General features: G+C 51.5%; 1 protein-coding gene and 1 pseudogene across 2 annotated transcripts in view; both read right to left on the reverse strand.

Annotated features, from left to right (window-relative positions):
* The window catches only part of SAP30BP (SAP30 binding protein), a 33,455-nt gene that overhangs the window by 5,596 nt on the left and 4,180 nt on the right, over window positions 1–23,679 (reverse strand). For both annotated transcript variants that reach the window (XM_073798281.1, XM_033848042.2), the window contains exons 4-5: window positions 7,153–7,195; window positions 1,174–1,262 (exon numbers count right to left, since the gene is read on the reverse strand). In XM_073798281.1, coding sequence (XP_073654382.1) covers window positions 1,174–1,262; window positions 7,153–7,195 — 132 coding nt within the window. The remainder of the gene's footprint in view (window positions 1–1,173; window positions 1,263–7,152; window positions 7,196–23,679) is intronic.
* LOC117309637 (deoxycytidylate deaminase pseudogene) lies at window positions 16,666–23,675 on the reverse strand (annotated as a pseudogene).

The following is a 23,679-nucleotide window of genomic DNA, read 5'->3' on the forward strand; positions in this document are numbered from 1 at the left end:
GCACTGAATTGCAGAGAGAAGTTCGTGACACATTTACCAGGGCAGGGAGAAGCCGGGTGCGCCACGCCTCCACATTATGTCTTTAAGGGTGACGGAGGGCAGCCTATCCAGAAGACTTGGCAGATGGAGGAAGATCTGTATTTTACACAAGACTTTTCTGTGTCTCCCGGGCCGTCAGACGGGTCCTCCTGTTTCAGATGAACTAAAACGTTTGCTCAGTGTCATGGTTTCTACCACTAGGAGGATCGAAAAAGGAGAAATACTCTGGTCTTGAAGGCTGGGCCGCCTGTCTCCGCCTGGTGGACTGCTGGAGAGCTCTTACAGGCTGTGGACTGTTGCCTGGCGCAGGGGTGACTCGATGCTGGGCGGGTGGTAGGTGGCGGTGGTGGGGGACGACCTCAGCAAAGGCAGGAGACTTCCGGGAGGAGAAGACACAGTGAGCCCCATCTCCAGCCCCAGGTCCCTTTAGTCACCCGTCCATCAGCGTGCTGCGGGGGCTTGGGGTGTGGCCAGAGGCACCAGTAGAACCTACAGGATCAAAGGTAGAGCAGGTGGACCGGGCACCACTCTGGGGGCAGCCGTGCATGTCTGCCCTACTGTCACAAAGTCTCCTTCACAGCGGAACGTGCAGAGGGACAGGGAGAAACAACCACCGAGGCTGACCAGGAGGTGTAATCCCGCTGTCCCCTGAGGTCCTGCTCCCAAGGGAGTGACCGCACGCAACGTTCCATCTCCTCAGGTCAGGTCTGCACCAGGTTTCGTCAAACAAGAAGCCAGTGAACTGGCATTTTAGGAAAACGAGGACTGAAGTTTATGCATATCCGTGCTTGTGCTTTTGCACTTCTATTTGTTTATTTTACATTCTGACAATCCCTCAGTTTCTTAGCAAAGTTCCTTCCGAGACGGTCCCATTGGCTCAGGGTTGCCCAGAAGAGGCATGTTGTTTTCTCTGGTAAGGACATCACTTAGGGCAGCTAGGGGCCCCGGCTGAAGCAGCAGAGGGTGGCGCTGTGTACAGTGCAAACTCCTGAGAGCAGCCTAAGGGAGGTCACCAGGACTGCAGGCTCCTTCCCACTCGGGCCATCCAGAAGCTTCTTAAAGTCAGACCGAGCCAGACACCTGTCCCAGGCCTCCTGGGCTACATGGGCCTCAGCAGTCGAGCACTGTGCTTACCTGTAAGTGATTTGAGCATCTGCCGGGGGGCTCGGGCGGGATCTTGATTTCATCAGGTGACATGTTCCGGACTCTTTCAGAAAAGGAGGCTGTGGAAAGAACAGAGAAGAATTCTGTGGGTGGGTGGGAGGGTTAGGGTGGGGGACAGACATGGACAATACCCTCCCACCGCAAAAAAAAGGCCGATAAAACATTTTCAAGGAGGGATACACACTATGAAACAGTAGAACAGGGTGTTTGGAGTAGCACTCCGAGGGGGTGCATGTGAGTTGAGATCAATTGACCAGAAGGAGCCGGCACGTGCCAACCCAGGGGAAGAGAAGGTCAGGCAGAGGGCACGAGCATAAAGATGGCGTGTGGCCAAAGGCTATGTCCTGGGGTGCGCTGGTGGATGTTTAACACCCAGCTGGGAGGTGGGGAGGGGCACAGCCACGACCTGCAGCATCTGCCCATTTCTGTGGTGTAAATTCTCCCCACGGCTAATGTCAAGCTACCAAAGTGAAGTCGCTGAACTTGAGGCTGGGAAGAGATGTGCACACCGCTGGCTCATAACGTGACCAGATCCAGCCCCCCAGGGGCTCTGCCCCTGAAACACCCTCCCAGAATTCCGGAAACTCAGAGTTGCTTGGCGCCATCCTTCTCACCTCAGGCTCTCCTACCGAGGCTACAGGAGCAGTTCAGGGTTCCCTAGGCTTCGGGACTCAAAGCACTCAATACTGCCTTGTGCATAAATGACATTTACAAAAGGACCTGTTGGTTATTAGCTTAGGGCCCTTTAATGTTTTCTTAAATTAATTAATTTTTGGCTGCAATGGCTCTTCGTTGCTGCACAGGCTTTCTCTAGTTGTGGCGAGCAGGGGCTACTCTTCGTCCCGGTGCGCGGGCTTCTCATTGTGGTGGCTTCTCTTGTTGCGGAGCTCGGGCTCTAGGCACACGGGCTCAGTAGTTGTGGCACGTGGGCTCTAGAGCGCAGGCTTAGTAGTTGTGGCGCACGGGCTTAGCTGCTCTGCGGCATGTGGGATCTTCCTGGACCAGGGCTCGAACCCATGTCCGCTGCACTGGCCGGCGGATTCTTAACCACTGCGCCACCTGGGCAGTCCATGGCCCTTTAATGGTAAAACCAATCAACCCGCTCTTGGTCCACTTCGTTCTTGGGAACAAAAGGTCTGATTCTGAAGTGAAGAACCACAACTCCCAGGGGGCAATTCCCTTGGAGATCCGCCCCTGCCCACCCAAGCTTCTCTCTCTCTCCACTCCCCTCCGTGCTGCCCCTGCCCACCCAAGCGTCTTTCTCTCTCCACTCCCCGCCGTGCTGCCTCTGGCCACCCTTGCGACTGCAGAGCTGTGCTCTGGATCACTCAGACAATGTGCTGTTTGTTGTAAGATTCTGTATGTGCTTTTAAAACGTTCTCTCATGAAAAGGACTATACAGTGAGCAAACAGCAGGCGGAGTGGGGTGGGGCAGGATGAAAGCAAAGAATGCAGAATCCAGCACCAGTGACACCCGCAAGTACTGACTGGGTACCCCGTGTGCCTGGCCCCAGGCGAGACTTCTAAGCCCCAAGTGGCTGCCTGGACTGCCTGGGGATGGCCTAGCGAGCCTTCCCATTCTCTCCCAAAGCTGGGTTAATATTTTCTTAGCAGATAAGGTGCTTTGATTTCTGCTTCGAGCTTCACTAGCCTCAGCTGCTGCCCAAGGAGCCTGCACACGCTGTAAACACTGAGGCTGGGGCCCAAGCCCAGGGACAGTCTCCTAACCTGGATACACGTGCCGATTCTCACTGTTGGTGGATTCTCACTGGACGTGCCCCAGGAACAGAGTACTAGATCTGCCATTTTGAGTGAAGGGAAGAGGACAGAGACTGGGTGACATATCCTGCTGCGGACTGAGACACCAGTGCAGCCCGGGAGCAGTTTTCACCACAGAACCATGCGCTTCTCTTTGCCCAGCACCCTCCTCCTGTCTCCTGTCTCCTGAAGCAAGGGACACCCAGATCTGGCAGGAGTTCAATCTCATCCTCACTTCCTCCTTCCTCCCAGCTCTGGGAGAGGCAGGAGGTCAAAGCCTGAGGCTCAAGCAGGCTGCAGAGGCCGGCGGAGAGCGGAACCAGCTGGGGTGTGCTGGTTCTCGCATTTCTTAAGCATCAGCAACAGAAGCAAGGGGGGCTGGGGCAGGCTTTGGGCCGCAGCAAAGAGGGTTAAGGCTTCCCTGGGGCGGAGAGTGTGTGTGCATGTGACAGAGAAGACAAAGAGTGCCCTCTGGCATTTGCCAGGAAAGCCTTCTGGAAAAACAGGGTGTGGCACTGTTGCCATTAGCAACCCAGCCACACTTGGGCTCAAATGGTATACAGTGTGACAGGGAGAGGGAGAGCCCCTCCTGAGCTTGTGGGCTTGGAACTGGGCTAGGAATGAGAAAATTCCTCGGAGTAGCCGGCAAATGAAGAGATACTTTCAGGAAACTCGGTACAAGTTTACCTCACAGATTTCAGGAGCAATCTTTCTGTGATTCTGCCTCTCCTAAGTCTCAAAATGAGTCGAAAGCAGAAGACATCAGACCCACATATATGGCGACTGAGCAGCCAGCCTCAAACCACCTTCCCTGGAAACACACCGAGACGTGTATCCAGGCACGTGGGGGCAGCTCGCGTCTGCGGCTCTCCAGGTCTGCCTGGGGTGTTCTCGGCAGGCAGCCACACTCAGGATCCGAGAAGCCTGCCGTCAGCACGCTTCACCCCAGGTGCGTGCGTGCCCAAGTCCCAGAACAGTGCTGGTATCCAGAGTTGCCAGGTATAAATCTGCGAAGGAGTAGCTAGTCAGCTGGGCTTCTGGAATGGCAGGAGTGAAGGGATGCCTGGAGGTATTGTGGGGCTGGAAGCAGGAGGCAGCAGAGTGTCTCTGGCTCACTAGAGACCCAACTGGCTTACCACCCACGGCCACTGTTCCAGGCCCACCCACGGGGCACCAGTGGGGCAACTGGAGGGGATGGCAGGACGCCCAGGCTCAGCTCTGTCAGGCAGCTACAGCGCTGGGGAGCCCTGGGCCAGCTTCCCTGCTTTCCTTTGCTCCATTAAACCTGGGGCTGTCTATACATATGAAAACGCTGCCCACACCAGCAGAGCAACCCAAGTCCCACATCCAGAGGCATGAATAAAAGGAGCTGGGAAAAAAAAAAAAAAAGGAATAGCTGAGGGGCCTCCCTGGTGGTGCAGTGGTTGGGAGTCTGCCTGCCAACGCAGGGGACACGGGTTCGAGCCCTGGTCCGGGAAGATCCCACATGCTACAGAGCAACTAAGCCCGTGAGCCACAACTACTGAGCCTGTGTGCCACAACTACTGAAGCCCGCGCACCTAGAACCCGTGCTCCGCAACAAGAGAAACCACTGTGATGAGGAGCCCGCAAGCAGCAACGAAGACCCAACGCAGCCAAAAATAAATAAATAAATAAAATTTAAAGGAAGAAAAAAAAAGGAGCTGAGTTCAGGCAGAGGGGCTGACAATGACGGTCCCATGAGCAGAAGCCACTCTGCACAGGTCAACTACTACCTCCTCAGTGAGAAATGGGAAGAGGAATCCAAACTCTGAGGCTTAGAGCTCCACCTGTGTCCTCTGTGGGTGACTGGATTCAAGAAACTGCGGTGGAACTCTACAACGAGATAATATTAGCAAAAAAAAAAAAAAAAAACTATGGATATTCTCAAGGACGTGGATGGGTCTCAAAAACACTATGGGAGGGACTTCCCTGGTGGCGCAGTGGTTGAGAATCTGCCTGCCAATGCAGGGGACGTGGGTTCAAGCCCTGATCTGGGAGGATCCCACATGCCGCGGAGCAACTGGGCCTGTGAGCCACAACTACTGAGCCTGCGTGTCTGGAGCCTGTGTTCCGCAACAGGGGGCCGCGACTGTGAGAGGCCCGCGCACCGCGATGAAGAGTGGCCCCCGCTCGCCGCAACTGGAGAGAGCCCTCGCACAGAAATGAAGACCCAAAACACAGTCAAAAATAAATAAATAAAAAGGTAATGTGAAGTTCTTTAAAAAAAAAAAAAAGGTCTAAGAAGTTTATAAAAAAAACACAGAACACTATGGGAAGTGTAAGAAACTAGAAAAAACAAGCAAACAAACAAAAAAGCAACAGAAACCCCCCCAACAAACTGTGATTCCATTTGTATCAATGGTTCTCAACCAGGGGCAATTCTGCCCCCCAAGGCAATATCTGGCAGTGTCTGGAAACATTTTTCGTTGTCATATCTGGCAGGACGAGGGGGTTGCGATTGGCACCTAGTGGGCAGAGACCAGGGATGCTGCTAAAACACAGTACAGTGCACAGGCCAGGCCCCCACTGCAAAGAATTATCCAGCCCGAAATGTCAATCGTGCCAAGGCCAACAAATCCTGATTTATAAGAAATCCTAAAAAAGACAAAACTACAGTGAAGAAAGTAGATCACTGCTTGCCTGAGGCTGAGGGAGGAAATGTCTGCAAGGGGAGGGGTACGGGGGAACACTTTGGAGTCATGGAAATGCTCTACGTCACGACTGTGGTGGGAGTTAACACTAAAAGCTGACGAATCTTACTCTATGCAAGTTACACCTCAACAAAGCTATTTTCAAGAAGTGACAAGGAGAGGAAAAGTGAAAGCTTGTTGTGGAAGAAGTCGGGGCTGAGATGGCTGGTGCCCACACACATTCCACCGCTCGCCAAGCGCCGCCTGCAAGAGTGGAGGGCGCTGCCTTGTTGGGCTCCTGGGCCGGCGCCCCTGACCCCACGCTCCACCCCCAGCGTCCTGGTGGTGAACAGCAGGGACTGGAGGCGAGAGGAGGCCGAGGCTCCAGTCCATCACCCACTTGGAGAAGGCCACGGGCTGCCTGGTGAGGCTGTGCTCTGTTCTCTCTGCCCGTGAAGCCAACTGGGCCACCCCTACAGCGCCATTTTCCAAGAGCAAACTCTAAGGTTTTAGGAAAATTTGGGTTTTTATAGGGTAGGAAAGACTCATACCCCACTCATCAGAAAACTCGGAGATAAAGGCAGGATCCCACAGAGCACTTGGGCTGCTCAGTGTGGTCACGCTGCTACCCAATCCTTCCTCAGAAGACAAATATAATGAACAATTTTCAGTTCTTTCAGTCCGGAAAACCAGAATGGGTCCCTATCTCCCATCACCGGTGAAGGGATCCTATCCGGAGAAAGGTCAGGTTGGAGGGGCTGCAGGAAGCAGCATTTCCAGGCGGAGTCCAGGGCTTCCCAGGGCAGAGTAAGCACGTCTCAAAGGCTCCGTCTGGAAGCAGAGGAGCGGGCTCTGCAGGCCGCCTGAGAAGCAGGAACCTGCTTTGTGAAGACAAGTGGAGCAGGTGGAGAGAGGCGGGCACAGTCGCCACAGAGAGGGAGGGCCAATGCCCTCGCCGTGAGGCCGGGCCAGGCCCTGGGAGAGCCCCTCACAAAGTCTGCCGCCAAACTGAAGGGGCTGAGAGGCTTCCTAAAAGGATTAAGAGGCTGAGGTTAACACGGAACCTGGGATGACACGTGTGTCATTTTCCAGAAATGTAACTGCCCTGGCCAGTCCCACAAAGGGCCCCAGACCTCAGGGCTGTGAGGCATGTTCCCTCCTGGGGACAGAGCAGGGTGCCAGCAGAGGCCACATGTTTGCTCCTTGAGCCCGTGAATATGCCAGCAGAGGGGGATGTGGGGGGGCAAGGCCGGAGGACGGACGCAGGGCACAAGGGGAACGAGCTCCCAGCTGAAGGGGGCCCTGAATCCCTCTTGACAACGCTGGCAACTGACCAAAGCCCAGTGAAACGCACCGTGAATCTGACTGTCAAAGAAGAATTGTTCCCTGGGTGTCTCATCCAGACGTCTTCGAAAATGCCAAAGGCCCTGTGAGAGCAGCAGAGCAGCTGCCTTGGCCGAAGCAGAGAGAAGCCACCTGCGTGGCTGGAAGCCGGTTGGCTCTGCGTGAGGCTCCCCGCCCCCCGCACCAGGATACTCACCAACTAATTCCTGGGGATCTCGCTTTTCTACTTCTGGGTTATCCTGCAAAAGAAAAACAGAAACACAAGGAGTAAGCCCGGGCCTCCTGACCCACAGTCACTCTCCTCACTGACACCACTCAGGACTTTTAAGGAAGGAGAAAAGGTGAAAGCACCGTGAAGAGCCCCAAGAGTGAGCGGACACTTCGGGGAATCCTGGGACCCCTGAACCTCCGAATACCCCTTCTTCCTTTATCAGAGCAGCTGGGATGCTCCACACACCTGCTTCAGTCTCTCCTCCACGGCCTCCAGCAGTGACCGGTACCCCTAACGCTGAGGAGCGCAAACACCAGCCATGCGACAGCTGCCCGTCTGGATGGACCCTGCTCGCTGCTCTCCCCGGGCCCGGCCAGCCGCCCCATAACACCAGCGCCTCCAGCTGGTGCCCAGGAAGCAAGAGGCGGCTACTTTACAACACGAGAATCGCAAGACCAAAACGCAAAAGACTGTCTGCTCCCAAGAGATTTTTCTTACTCTCAGTTTCAGCAAAAAAAGAGAGGCTTTATCACAAGGGGGTAGCTCGTGGAACCCGGGGGCAGGCAGGCAGCGAGACTTCAACAAGTCACGGCACTGGCCCCAGGAAGGCCCGGCTTGGAGGCAGCCTCGCTCTGGCTCTCGCTGGCCCACCTGTCAGCCCTCCTTACGCTGGCTCACGGTCCTGCCAAAGAAAAGCTTTCACTGACCCTTCCTGCAAACCCCGGTCCCCAGCACCCACTCCCACACGTCCTTCAGTTCTGGCGGCGTGCAGAGCCCTAGGAGCAGATGTTTCTCATCGGACTGCTCTGGACTTGCTCTGGATTTCACCGCTCAGAGCAAATGCTTCATCTAAACCAAATCAGCCCGGAGAAGGCACCGTCCCACCCGTGGTCACACACCCGGGCACCGTGGGCAGGAAGGCCTTTCCTTGCTTCTGCTGCCCCAAATGCAATGGCAGGAACGTACCTGTTTTCCCCATTTCTGGGGAAACCGAGCCCCTCAAACACAGCTAGGTCAGGGGTCTCAACTGCCATAACACGGTAATGATCACAGTGGCAGAAGCTGTGCTCATGAGATTGTTGGATCTCACGCCCCCCCCCCACCCCCGCCTCTGGCTGGTGAGGGAGGAGATAAGACAGTAAAAACTCTGGACCCGATGGGCACGTGGAAACGGCCGTGGAGCTCTGTGCACTCCGCTGACACGAAGCAATGTTACACTGAGGTGACGTCTCAGAAGGGAAGGGGCAGGAAGACCACCCTCCCACCCCGGGCTCCACGCCAAGACCAGAGCAGCAGTTCTTAGCCCCCTTCTCCAAAAAGTCCCTTCTGGTTCTGGGACAGGCCAAAACCCCCTCATTCTTCGGCACACTGCAGTTATTCATTCCACCTGGATGGGCATAATGCCCAGGCCAGGTTGCTTAGCAAACGTCTCCTCCAGCCACCCGCCCCCGCCGATCAGGTGGGCAAAGCGGAGGTGCACCCGAGGGCTGCCGTGCCGAATTCAGGCTGGTTATCCATCAGCTGCTCTCCAGAGAGAGCCGCTCTCCACGGGTCCCACGACAGTCCCTCCGTAGCTGTGACTCTGGAGGAACCAATGTTAACGAGCATGGCAGTAACAAAACGCTGGACGGTAAAAGTTCCTTAAATTTTCCCTCTAGGGGACAGCTTTCTGGGTGCTAATTGTGGGAAAGCATCAGTTGGGTACATCCTTCCTCCCCTCCTGGGCCATTTGGCTGGTCGTACAGGACTGACCCATTAATTCTTCAAAGGCCCCCTAGAGCTCTTTCCCAAAGCACTGCCCCAGCCCCTTTCGTGGCCAAAATGCAAAGCAGCGAGGAAAGAGGCAAGATATCCACGTGGGAATTCAGCACATCTGCTCCAGAGGCACAGGAAGTTAGTCGCCAAACAGGCAGCTTCTCTTCAAAGGGGAAAGTACTTGTTCACACCAGGGGCTCCTCAGTGAGATTAAAGGGTGTGAGGCTCCCTGGGGCTCTCCTGTGCCCCAGCGAAGGGAGGGGGAGGGGTAGGGAGAGGTGGGGATTCCTGCGTCTCTCAAGGCCCTGGCCTGGCTTAGCTGAGGTCTGTTTAGTCACGTCTCTGGGAGAAAAAGAAATGATGGGGCAGAGTCACAAACAGGAAGTTCTCTCCACTGCTTTCAGTCTTTTCTCTTCTGGCTCAGCTCCTCATTTCCCCCCAGGTTTATCTTTCTACGCACGCCACAAAACAAAAAAAAATTAACTGGGTAGTTGGTTTCAATCTGCCAACTAGTCTAGTCTCTGGTTTTCTGCCCTCACAGGGTGCACACACACACACAGACACACGGACAGAAGGCGGCGGGTAGTGCCCAGAGTGCACCCCAAGTCCCCTGGGGCTATGGCCTCTTATTCAATCCCAAACCCAGCACCCACAGAAAGAAGTCCCACCCCACCTTCCCAGCAGCGGAATCCAGCTCCACACTATCCCCAAGCAAAGTATCGACCAATGGACCATGGACCCAACCGCGAGAAGATTCTCCTGCCTTGAGAGACTCCCGAAAGCTAAACGTATAAATTAGCCTCCACAGACTGGACGCCATACAATTCTGCACAAAGGTCTCCTGGAAAGACTTTGGAATCTGTCGCTGTCCAGATCCCCCATTCGTGTCACGTGTACACGTGTGACTCCTAAGGCCCTGGAGAAACAAACAATGGGACTCTGTGACTCCTGGTGGCCACACCTCGTTACACTTTAGAATGGAATTCCTCCGCCCTCTGACGTGAACAAGCTGGCCGTGGGCCTGCTGAGCTCCTGGGCATGTGGTGTGGTACAGTACTTCCGGATCCTAAAGCAGCCTAATCCCCCACCCCCTGCCCTGACCCCGAGAAGAAGGGCTTGGCTCTGCCCCACACCAAAGGGCCTGAGCCACAGCATCACACGCTCTTGGAATGGAGTTGGGTGCAGGACTTGAAGTGATGCTGACGAAAGCCCAGCAACGAAGGAGCGTCGGGGTGTCCAGTGAGACCACTGAAGACAGGGGTCCAATACCCCAAAGATGCTTTTTAGAACCATTTATGCTCAACTGTCCATTGAAACAAGTTTCATCCAATGAAAGCAGCCTTGCGGGGAGGAGAGGGGGGTCCACATTCAAGACAAAGACCCAGAGAGACAGTCATGCCTCGGATACCAGGAATTCGGCACAAAAATGAACAATGCACCCCATGATAGTTATCTCGGAAGCCAGCCATGGTGTCAGAAAAAACAATGGATGAAGTATTTAAAAGGACAGAGCTAAGGAGATGGAAGGTTCACACCATTAAACTGCCAGTAGTTCAAGAAACTGGTTTTACAAAACCTGCTATAGAGAGAGTCTCAGTATATCCTTAAAGAGGCAGAAAGGGAGCAGCAAAGCGGATACAAGTAAAAAGGAACAAGAACCCACTCTTCCTATTCTTTCCCCAAAGCGGTGTTTCCGAAGGCACACAGGACACCTGTCCTGACTTGCGTGAATCCACCCTCCCTGGCCTCCAGGTGGATATTCAGTTCTTCAAAGAAATGAACTCAGCCTGGAGATCTATTTACCAGACGGCTGGATGTCTGCGTCAGCCAGGAGGCATGAAGCCCACAGCCCAGAGACCTGGCCAGACCTGGACGTGACAGCACACGCCCCTCAGACACAGCAGGCTGAGCGCTTTTCTTGCCTAGGAGAGCATCTCACGTAGCAGTTCCTAGGAGAAAATACCAGGTAAATCGTTTCTGCTCTCTAGTTCAAGTCCAATTAAGACACAAGGAAAAACAAAGCAAAACAAAATCCACATCTTCCTAAGAAGCCTAGTGAGAAGACGGGAAAGGGAGGGGAGGAAAGAGAGCTCTGAGGCTTCTTCAGACTGTCTGCACCCCTCCAACCTCCCTGGGCTTCATTTCAGTCCCACCGACCGGGGCACGAGTGGCTGCTGCGGGCTGGGGGTCGTCCCTGGAAGACTGTGGTCTGAACCCAACACCGTTGACTTCTTAATCAACTGTGCCTGAGATGTGGAAGAATCTAACGGCCATGGCAGGGGCCTTGTCCTCAGGAATTACAGAATCTGAAATGTGGTTCCCCCTGCAGAGAATATAAAAGTCCGGCCACCGGCAAAACTATGACTGGAGCAGAGGAAGGAAGGAAAAACAACATGGCTCCATGAAGCAGGACAAGCTGCCATGTGAGCTGGGAGGATTTACTCAGCAGAGGAGTAGCAGCTTCTAGTGGGGAGAATGGACGTTTATTTACAGCCAACAATGCTTCATCAACCCTTCCTGGAACCAGCCCCACCAAGTGCACTCAAAGGTCCGGGTCCAACTTGAGACAAAGCAACATAGCTTCTGGCAGCTGGATTCTGCCAAACCTCAATGTCGCCTTTTCTCCCCAGTTCTGGGAGCATTAGGCACAGAGAAAGCACTCTGAACAGAGGGCAAAGGGTAGCCTCTCCCCGCTCCAGGGGAAAGAATGCTACAGGCTTATGTTTTCTGTTGGATGATGTAATCCTGCATCTTAAAACTAGGGGACAGCTGGGGAGGCAGATTAGCAAAACAAAGCCTCCCAAATCTTCTGTCCTCTCAGACCTGGGGCTGCCCCAGGAGTTATAACACCCTAATGACATCTCACTTCATGAGCAGGGTACCCACTTAAAAATGAACCTTCACTGTGGCCTGAGGCGCCGGGGGCTCCCTGCCGGCCATTTCAGCACTCTGCCCCCACCCGGATCCTGGCAAAGCTGCTCCCTGGATCACCCCCTCCCCACTCCTGCCTAGTAAGCCCCATTCAGACTTCAGACCTTGGTTCAAGGAAGCTTTCCTCCACCACACCCGCATCTGGCCAACGAGACATCTGCCCTATTCTGTGCTCTCACTGTCTTGTTTACCACTGTGTTCCCAGCACCTGCAATAGTCAGTGCCCTGCCCACAACAGGTGTTCAAACACTGATGACAGACAGACACACAAACTTTCTCCCTCTCTCTCTCCTTTCTAATCGGTTAACTGCCCAGGGGTCAGTTTTTCTCCAGTCCAGTTTAGGGTTTCAAAGCCACCATCATCTGTAGTGCATTAACCCCCAGACTCCAAACCTTTTCAAGTCCATAGTTAATTTCAATGTGTGGAGTCGATATAAGAAAGGGAGGCCATTGTCGGGCTTCCCTGGTGGCGCAGTGGTTGAGAGTCCGCCTGCCGATGCAGGGGACACGGGTTCGTGCCCCGGTCCAGGAAGATCCCACATGCCATGGAGCGGCTGGGCCCGTGAGCCATGGCCACTGAGCCTGCGTGTCCGGAGCCTGTGCTCCGCAACAGGAGAGACCACAACAGTGAGAGGCCCACGTACCGCAAAAAAAAAAAAGAAAAAGAAAAGGGGCTTCCCTGGTGGCGCAGTGGTTGGGAGTCCGCCTGCTGATGCAGGGGACACGGGTTCGTGTCCCGGTCCGGGAAGATCCCACATGCCACGGAGCGGCTGGGCCCGCGCATCCGGAGCCTGTGCTCCACAGCGGGAGAGGCCACAACAGTGAGAGGCCCGCATACCGCAAAAAAAAAAAAAAAAAAAAAAAAAAAGAAAAGAAAAGAAAGGGAGGCCAGCGGAGGAGCTAAATAAAGGGGCTAGAGCTGCAATAAAGGTTGATATGGGACAAGCAGGAAGGTATGCATGTAGAGGCACCAATGCTGAATTAAAAAAAAAACCCTTAAATCTACCTTGTTGCTCCTAATCTTAAGACAAAAAAAGAATTACCGTATAGTTCTTAAATAACTTATCAAGCATTTATTATGTACCAGGCAATCAATGGGCCAAATACTGGGCATGTGGAATGAACAAAATTCAGTCTAGGGGGATAATTTTAGGTATCACGCTAAGCACTTCAGTGAAAGGTCTCATCTAATTCTCACAACAGGCTCATGAAATCGTGGGCAGACAATCCTGCTGCTCCAGAAGCCACTGGTGCGCCTAGGAAGCCCTCCTGAAAGCTTCAAGCTGATGGTCAAACGAGGTTTTCGGAGGCACATGTGAGTCACTTCAGGTTGCCAAGAAAGCAGCAACTCTGGAACTTTTGTTGAGATACCTCCAAGCTCCAGAATAAAATTACTGTCGTTTGACAGACACGGTTGGGGGCGTGGATCGAGAGTGGCAGTAACCCAAGACTTAGTGGAAGTCACTGAACCCAGTGCCGCGTGGGGGACAGCCCACCCGTGGCACAAATGCCTGGTGTGGGTTCTTCTACCCACACACCCAGGAGAGCCCTGGAGAAAGCCCATCACCCGCACATTTCCTTCGGCTGTATCCTGTTGGTCAGGATTGGGCCACTGCCACGGCAGGCTGCCTGCCTGGGGATGGAAACACTCGACTTATCACAAAAATGGGCGGAAGTCGGTGGGGCCACTTTGGATGCAGTGGACTCGCCTTCACTCCCAGCTCACTGCCGGGAAGGCTCAGCTCCCCAAGCAGAAAGGTTTCTACAGGAAAAGCGTTAAACAGGCAGCTGCCAAGACAAGCTAAGCCAGCTCAGACTGAAGCAAAGGAGGGCAAGGGGAGAGGAACAGTCTCTCTCTGAAAATCCTGCCTCCAGCGATGCCCACAGGGCTCAGCATGGCGCTGATGCTCTGTCACGTGGAACCAACCAGAATTCACGTGAAGGCAAAGCTCTGGCTGGAGCCACTTCTGAAGGGGATACTTTATTATCTGACTACAGCAAGCGTAACCACAGAGTTGATTCAAGACCCCTGAAGACCCTGAGTTTCTTGAAAGCTGTAGCAGATGCTCAGAGAGGGCCATTCCATTTCTCTCTCTCCCGCCCAGGGTGTCAGGTGGGTCGTGCCTGGGCAGAGAGGTTACCTCACGTCAAGGATTTGAGTCAAGTCCTCAGTGGTGAGGCCAGGTTGCACTTTCTTCTTAAGGGTTTTCCACAAAAACAGTGTCTCTATGCTTTGAGTTGGAGAGCTTGGAGCCAGACAAGGACAAAGAAGACAGCTTTGTGAGGCTGAGGACAGCAAAGCCAAGTTTTTTCGACAGCGCCACCCAATTACGAAAGCATTATCTTGCCTGGGGGGTCAACTGCCAAGCTGCAATGTTAGATTAACATCGGGGCAAAAAGCAGTGAGATGCCAGAAAGCCAGGAGTGTGGACATGCACACTGGTCCTCACGTACATACTGGTAGGAAGAGGATTAACTATCTGCAGGGCCAGAGGGAACGCCAGAATCTTTAAGGCACTGCTTAGGGAAAATTTAGTTTTCAATTGTATCCCAATGTTAAGAATACAAACGAGTAAATTCCTGTCAAATCCAGAAATCAAACAGTAACATCTCAAGGGACATGGATTGAAACACAGAACGAAGGTGAGAAGTGCTGGATCCCTAAAGACAGGCAGCTTGCCTTCTGCATCATAAATTTCAAAAAGATAAATCATCACTGGGGAAGGCCCCAGCCACGCCTTGGTTAGTAATCCGTGGCATGTAGTCCCGTAGGGAAGGAAGTCTGTCAGGGCTTGCACGGCTGATGGGCAGGCGGACCGGGCACGTAGCGGCTCCTTCTCGGAAGGAGAACCGCACAGAGGCGGGGTGGGGCTTCTGGGGCTTCAGTTAACTGGGAGCGAGTGCAGGTCAAGAAGGCCCTGATGGCAGCTGCGGTGCAGCCAAGAGTAGGGGTGAGAGGGAGAATAATGGTCCTTCTCGCTCTTTGCAGGAGACCACAACTTCCAGCAATCACAACATTTCTCCCAGCGGTGTTCAGCTACAGATATAGCCAGGCCTTCTTAGGGAGGTGTCAAGACAAAGGACCTACCTTGGGTTTCTTTCAATCTGGACAAGACAGCTACTTCCACAGCCCGCCCTGTCTCTGTCTTTCTGTCTGCTGCTCAGTTCAGATCACCACCCAGACAGACTTGTAGACCCCAGCCTGGGGTGGGTGGGTTCTCCCCAGCATGGAAATTCTATGTCACTCACTCTGCAAGGGCAACCCCCGCCTTGCTAAAGACCAGGCCTAAAGAAGGCCACGTGGCTATTCACTGCGGTGAGAGCAAGGAAATGCCAATGTTAAATAAGCCTGGGCATTTTCAACAGTTCAAAGGCCTAATTACAATAGCCAGAAGTTAAGAGTGGATGTGGCTCATCTGTTGCATATTGGCTGAGTGCAGCTTTTTCCATAAATTTCGCACATGCATATGCACTAAATTGAGTGGCTGTCTAGCAGTCACAGGCGAGATGTTCCACTGAATGTTCAGTTGTTCCCAGGGGCTTTCTGGGCTGTTGCCAGGATTCTGTAGCCTGTAATCTGGTTGGCTATCTCTTTGTAAATGTACATATAACTCAATCACAATAAATATATGGTACTTTCAAAATTCGAAAAAAAAAAAAATGAGTGGATGGCTCACAAGCCAGCAATGGTCAAGGGCCATTTCCTTCTCTGGTCCTAGGTGAGTCATGCTGTCATTTTTTTTTTCTTCGAATAAGTACTCAAAGGATCATGGGGTATGGAGGGTGCGGAACATGGGGGGCAGATAGGAAAATAAAACCAAGATGGAGGGACCAAGCATATATTCACACTCTAAACAGAACTCAGTAAAAGCTAACATACGTTATTCAAGTCTCATAATAACCCCATGAAGCAGATTTTATTATTTCCCTTTTACAGACGAGCAAACTGAAGCAAAATACAATGAAGCAGTTTCTTGCCCAATAAATAGCAACGTTGGAATTCAAGCTCCAGCCTGACTCCAAAGCCTAGAGATACCACTTCCCAACTTCTCACCTCCTCCCTTGAGACCAGGAGGCTGTGAATAGTCACAGTTTCTTCGAAGCCCTTGGTTCAACCACTGGGGAAGCCAACATCGAAGACCAAGGAGGTAAAAATTCCTCTCCAGGAATGACTCCATAGCAGATCACAGGCAAAGCAGGTGTTAAACCCTTGACTTAAGGGGAAGACGGCCAGATCTATTACCTTTTAACTGTACCGATCAGGGGAAAGAGCTCAAGAATCCATGGTGCCCCAGCGAGTAATGTCTGAGTTGACTTGAACGGAAGACAAGGTCCTGAGGACTTAATCATATACACAGTGGGTGCTGCCACCCCTGTCCTTAGCCTAGAGATTTCCTGGGGGCTTACAGAAAATATGCTACCAAAACCGAATCCTACGAAGCCAGCCTCCCTTACTGGGCGAACAATCCTGCAGACTTCCAATGAGAACTCAAATTTTAAAGAATGAGTTCTTTCTTTTGACTTGTGTAAAGAGCACGGCACACTTCCTGTCCATCAGGGAATCTCACTGGAAAGAAACTGCCTACATAACACTTTATTCGATAACAGTTACAAAAACATACATTTTGCTACTATAATGTGCCATTTTTGGATTTTATTTTAGCTAGCTGAATATATGAGAAGAACTAAGGGAAGTGATGTGAAGAAGTGTGTTGCTACTGACTGGTATTACTGCTAGAACAAAAGCTGGTGAATCTCAATCTTTTCTTCATCATTCCCCATTTGGAGGTATTTAGAAAATCACACAAAAAATTTCCCTACAGCAGTTTTATTGAGATATAACCCACCACTTAATTTTCAAGTGTTATTTTTTTCATTTGTGTCATGCTATTATATAATTACCCAAACTATAGCAACAGTGAAGATGTTGATAATACAAATGAGAACAAAACTGGATACAAAATATATATGCTATTATACAGGTAAACCTAAAAAGACGGAAGAATGAAAATGGCTGCACTGTTAGGATCATGGAATTAGGTGATTTTTTTTCTTTTCTTAAATATTCAATCTTGCTTCTCTAACAGGCTGACAATAAAATAGGCACAATACAAAAACAACAAAACCCTGACAAGATAACCACTAGAAAAAGTGCTATATGACCCTTTCCATGTCAAAGACCTCTAAGAAAAAGTCCAAGTTTAAGCTCTAACAAGATAACCTTTGCTGTCCCATCCTGAAAAATAATTCTCCATAGAACATTCCTCAAGTGAGGGTTCCCCAGAAGCTCACCAAGCAAAGGCACACAACGACCCATCTCCACTCGCTGGAAAGGGCCTTGGTTCCTCTGCTGCACCCCCCAACCTGCCCTCTGAAGTAGAACCCACGCTGCTTGTCTGTGAAAAGCTTAGCATCTCCTTTTCCGATTCCAGAGTCCTGGAGGTATAGCAAACACACCCAAAGCCCAAAGAGGAAAACATTTTGCTCTGCATGGATCCTGCGGAAACTGGCAGCCTCTCCCCTTTCGCGGTGAATAAGAGAATGGCTGGCAGGCTCCCGAAAGTTCTTCCTAGAATCAGTTGTCAACAACAGACTCCTGTTGTTGAAACAAGCTCCTCGGGCTGTTTTCGGTCTCCAGATCTTTGATTCTGACATTTTAAAAGATCAATAATAGTGCTGGGTCGGGGCAGGGGGGTGGGGAAGGGCTGGAGAGGAGAGGAAGTTTGGGAATTACCGAGTCAGTTCTTCCCGAGGCAAATCCTTCATCTAAACTCTGAGTCAACTAACAACACATGCCGATGAAGACGCTCGACCTTCTTGAGGGAATTCAGGTGTGTACGTGCAGCCACCGAAGGCAGAGGCCCATTCACCGCGCTGAGCGAGGCCTTCACCAAGCCCCACCGCTCTGGGACTCTAAGACTATCTACCAGAGCAGTTCCCAAGCTGTCCATCAAGGCCCCCCAGGCCCCCCCACCCGACAAAATTAAAAATTTCAAGGGAAACAGCATTACTTGACATCTGTCAGATACCACACTAATTTATGTATTATTTTTCTCAAGTGGCTACTAAATTGTGAGGACACGGATGCTGACTACAGGCAGCAAATTACTTAATAAACAGAATTGTTAGGTCATTTCTTTGGGCCTGGGAGTTCTGTGAAAACTTCCTGTGATACCAAGGGTGCCGTGAACTGACAAACTGTAGCAACTTCTGACCTCCAGGATGAGGGCGTAGAATCAGACTGTGTTTGGGTGAGAAGGCTGAGTACTGCTCACAGCTGCATCTTAGGCTGAGAAAAACTTGTTCCTACACGTTCTCTCCTATCAATGCCACAATCACCTGGAACAGTGGGTATCATGGCCCGGACTTCAGCCGAGCTGAGCACAGTTTAAGTTATGTGCCTGTTGGCCACAGCTGGAGGGCAGCTGAGCCAGCGCTCAACCCAGGTCTTCTGACTCCAAACCCACTAGACCGGCTCTGAGTTGTGAACGCCACATTTCTGCACTACTTTTGGGCTCGAAGGATTTTTTTTAAATGTTTTCTTTGAGCTGGGGTTGTACACGCCTTTTAAAAAATGCTGGCACAATTTTTTCCCCACCCGATGTCACCTCTTTGACCCAGAGACACTTTTATTTTGACAGATGTTTGCTCCTTGGGCTGAGAGGATTCTTTCCCTGGGTCAAAGCCTGGACCACAGCGCCTCAGGGGGCCGGCCATCCCACCCCGCACCGGGAAGTCGGGCCTCCCAGTCAGCTTGGCAATGGGCTGCTCCAGCTTGCCCGTGCCAGTTCATCAGTGCCCGTGTTTATTTGCAAAGGAAGAGTGTGTCAGGGACAGTGAGTGAGTGTAAATACCTTTATCCACGGGAACTGTGGGAGTGGGGAAAAAAATAAACAAGGGCAAAAGTTCCAGGGCAACTGAGGTAAAACAAGGACAAAGGAGAGTGGTGAAAAGGGAAGCTCACAGGCCAAGGGCAAACACATGGAGGAAACACTTGAGCCTTCGGGCCCCTGGCCCTGTGCTAAGGACGACTGCCACTCCTAGTCCGACTTTTTCTAGGACAGCAGTGCCACCTTCTGCTGAGTAACTGAAACATCTGAGTCGGGCTGCTTACTGAAGAGATGAGACCAGAAAGTTGAAGTCAGAGAACAAGATATGGTGGAACAGAAATGCTGAAGCACTGTTTCCTGTGGGACACTCTGCCACGTCCTCCAGCTCCTTTTCCCTAGTTTAGGGCAAACTCAGCAACCTGAGGGCCCCATCCCTGCCACCCCGGGCTGATGGATCAGGACCAAAGGCTCCCTACAGAGGGGGGTCTGGAGTTCTCATCTCTTCCTCCAATTCCCAAATATGGGACTTGGCACCCATAGGTAACCCCAAACATCAGAGTGATAAAAATAAGGGCAATTTCCAGTCTTTGTACTCTACATTTGTACTTCCTAAAGTCAACAGATGATACAGTTGGAGAATACTCAACTTTGCTTATCCACAATGCCAAGTCCTTTCCCAGAAACACCCTGGGGGTCTTAGTCCAACCCCACCCTCACATTTCTTTTAGGACATTCGTTCCTGAAAAGGCCAGAAACAGAGCGTTCACTACCTCCTGTGGCACCTCGACTCACTCCTGGCCAGAGACGAAGGGCAGCTCTTCATTATGCGAAGGCAAACATCTCCTCGTTGCTTTGAGTTCTGTGTGGGGCTGCCACCGCCCTTCCCTCACCAGACCTTCAAACAGCAGACAGAACTTCCCACTCCCAGCTCCTTAACTTTCCCCCACGTGACGTGGCTTTAAGTCTCCTCACCTCTGCTCTCCTTGGAGCACAGTCCGGTTTAAAATGCAGAATCCAATACCCCACAACAGACCCACTGACATGTACGACCAGCCTGGGAAGCGTGCTGAGGGGGCACTGGTCGTCGCAACTAACGCTACTGAATGCAGACGGGCCAGACACCAGTAAGCTAAGTATTCGTTACACATGCTCAGTGAATCGTCACAAAACAAACGAGGCAGATTTGATTATGCGGTCTCGGTATCCTCCAGACGCTCTACTGCCTCCAATACGGCTCAAGACCCCATAAGGCTAACAGCTCAATGGACAAGTACAGGGCAATGAAAGCAGCTATCAAATAGTTAATTAATATTACCAACCCAAGAGTTTTGTTTTTGAAGAACAGTAGTTCTTGAAGTTGATCTGTGGACCCCTGGTGGGTCTGCAAGGTCAAAACTATTTGTGTAATACTAAGACATTATTTGCCCTTTCGCTGTGTTACATTTACAGGGGCAACAATGGGTAAACTTCTTGGCCCTTTAGAATAAATCAAAGCAGCGGCACCAAATTTAGCAGTAGTCATACTCTCGGTTTAAAAAAAGCAAATTTCACTTAAGAATATCCTTGAAGCAGTAAAAATGATTCACCTTGATCACTGAGTACATTTTAACATTTTGTGTGACTGAGCTGCAGGCTGAACTAGCTGCTTTCTTCACGGAATATCACTTTTACTTGAAAGAATAACTGACAAACTATGGTTATTCAGACTTACGTAGCTGGCAGGCATTTTCTTAACAACAAAGCCCGCAACTTCAGGGAAAACTCTCATGGTATTACTTACTGGCAACGATAAAATTCAAGTCCTCAAGCAAAAATTAGACTCTGGGAAAATACATACTTCCCACTGTGAGCATGACAACTTTCTGATACTTCATGGCTTGTTTGATGAGATCAGAAATGTCACTAACAAATAAGATTTCTTTTGGATACTACAGAACAAAATGTGTCAACATTTAGGAGACCTGCATAACTCGGTGAACCAACATTGTCCAAATCTCTAGTGTCTGATGATGTAATATCATGTATGGGCAAAAGAGCCATTTAAAGTGCGAGAGACCCGTGGATTTAAGTGAAGCAGAGTCCAAAAAGTTCATTGATTCACATTTTCGTTGCAACTAACCTTTAGGAAACTACCACCTGTTGAGTTATGATGAAGCATCAAACATCCACAAGTACTTGAAGGGCTATCAAAATACTCTCCTCTTGGGCTTCCCTAGTGGCGCAGTGGTTGAGAGTCCGCCTGCCAATGCAGGGGACGCGGGTTCGTGCCCCGGTCCGGGAAGATCCCACATGCCGCGGAGCGGCTGGGCCCGTGAGCCATGGCCGCTGAGCCTGTGCATCTGGAGCCTGTGCTCCGCAACGGGAGAGGCCACAACAGTGAGAGGCCCGCGTACCGCAAAAAAAAAAAAAAAAAAAAGTTATGTGTAACTTTAAGATGAAAGGCATCAGCAGCTGCTTAGAAGAGGATAATCCAATCTTCTGGAGACTTAATGAGATGTAAGTCACTGGAGCTTCTGACTTGGTCTGCTGTTAATTGAATCAAAGTCAATGACAATCTGGCTGCACTTTGGTGTGAATTTCCTGAAGGAAACCCTGGCCATTTCAAACATGAGCCTCGCGGCTATTGTCTCATTGCTGTCGTGGTATTTATCAGACATGAAAATAACTTCTTTTATCCCGGCCTGGATGATGAGCTTAGCACATTCATTACACGGGAACAAGGCGACATACATGGTACAGCCTTTCACGTTGGCTGAGTTTTTGTTCATAATGGCATTCAGCTCGGCGTGGCACACCTAAGGGTATTTGGTATCCAGTATACTCTCCGCTGTCCTCCTCCAAGGCAAGAGGTCATCACTGCATCCATTTGGCATTCCATTGGACCCCATGCCCACAATCTTGTTTTCTGCATTCACGATGCAGGCTCCCACCTGGGAATTTGGATCTTTGCTCCTCTGTGCTGATAAGAAGGCCACTGCCATGAAATACTCAGGCCATTCCAAATAGTCATCACGTTTTTTACAGGGAAATTCGCTCATGCTGGGTCCACGCGGCCCTGCCGCCCACGTGGCAGCTCCTCTCGGACGCCCCGGAGGCCACCGCGTGCCCCGCGAGGTTGACCAAGTGCCGCCGGCCCCACGCCGCTTCCCCAGCAGCACGTTGGACCGGGAGGGGGCGTCCCCGCGGCCGCCCGCTGCCCCGGCCGCCCCTCCACTCCCGGCCCGCGACCTGCAGGCCGGCGCCCGTCCCCGCTGCCGCCGCCGTCCCTCCCAGGAAGGAAAGAGGGCTGGATTTTGTGTTCTCATTTCTGAGGGCTCCCTAACAGGAACAGAAATTGTTCCTTGAGGACTTTTCATTTCACAGATTGGAAATTCACACGACTGAATGAAATACAGTAACGCACATCAGTCAACCTCCACATGGGACCAAGAAGGGGGAGGCTGAACACAAAACGACACTAACCAACTTCCCCATCCTACCCCCTCTCTTTCTTGGCCATTCTTCCTCTCTCATACAGGAATGTCATTCCCAGGGGATTTGCTGTATTCCAGAAGGGGTGACAGTTAAGGGCATGCACCCTGCTCTCCAGCCAACTTCCCCAGGAGGCTTCAGCTTCAGGCGAAGGCTGGCAGCTGTACACATAAAGGCTCCAGGTCCCACAAATCCTCCTTTCTGTCTACACCTGAAGCCCTGACACTTGGCGACCCCCAAGGCTTATTTTATGCACAGGCTCCAAGGCCCAAATACCCCAAACACTAAGACAGAAGATGGACACTAACACTACTGACCATTTTCTTTCTGTGAGCCCAAGCAGAGCTGGACGGTCCTTGATGCAGGCCACGGGTCTACCCTCCTGCTAGTAATGCTTGGCCAGGTTCCGAAGCCTGCATTCCTCACTAGGCACAGAAAGGAGCTGGCATTTGTGGTTTGTAGGACAACATTTCTTTTTTCTCCTGCATGCTGGTGCCTAAACGTTCTTTCTCGGTAAAATTTCTTATCTGCATCATCCGCAGCTCTTCGTGGGTTTATTTCAATGGTTGGCACAGTTCTAGCCAATCACAAAATCAGCTCAAATTTGGAACAGCTCATGCTATATTTTTGGATATACCCCTGCTTTACCTTATAATTGGGGATAGTTCTCCTAAATTCCACTAGGACACCTTAAAGGCCTCAGCTGGTTTTAAAGCAGTTTTTAGACACAAAACTTGGTCCCTATTCCCCAGGCCCAGAGTAATGGAATTACTCTTTTTCTTTGGGAAAAAAAAAAAAGTTTGTCCCCCAAAGAATGCTTCCTCAACAGGCACATTTGTATTAATGCCCAGCACACAGTACCCAACACTGGGGGGACAGGGTGGTGGTGGTGGTGGTGGTGGTGTGTGTGTGTATGTGTGTGTGTGTGTGTATGTATGTATACGTGTGTGCCTTAACCTTCATCACGATGGGGTCAAGGATATGTAAATTACTCTCAGCTGCTACTGGGATGGAAACAAAAGAAGAAATGACTATGTTGTTTCAAAACAAGCCATTGTGTGTGGTTTACCCGAGAGTGGATGGGCACAAGCCTGGAAAAACAAGGCTGAGGCTCAGCATCCCCCGTAGCTGGGAGAGGGCTCATTTTGTCTGGCTCTCTATGCCCTTCTTCACATCTAGACGACTAAAGAGAGCCCATGGTACATGAGGCAGCCCTTACGGCTTCCTGATTCTAAACACATTCCCACACCTGACCCACCTGCAGGGGCAGTGACCCCCAGAGCCCACCTGGGTTTGGAGCAGAGGTGGGCTGCTGCACTCAGCCCAGCCTTTCACCTTGGCAGCGAGGCTGGAAAGTGAGCTGCCTCAGGACAGTCCAGGGTAGCCTCCAGGCTTCTCTCCCTCGACTTACACATGGTTACACAGTATGTTAGTGAGACAGATCTTGACTAGACACACGAACTGAGCCATATTGTTAAAAATGCCTTGTTCGTATCCAGCCACCCCACCACAGCCAACACCAAAT

Source organism: Tursiops truncatus, chromosome 20 (genome assembly GCF_011762595.2).
Source record: "Tursiops truncatus isolate mTurTru1 chromosome 20, mTurTru1.mat.Y, whole genome shotgun sequence".
NCBI lineage: Eukaryota > Metazoa > Chordata > Mammalia > Artiodactyla > Delphinidae > Tursiops > Tursiops truncatus.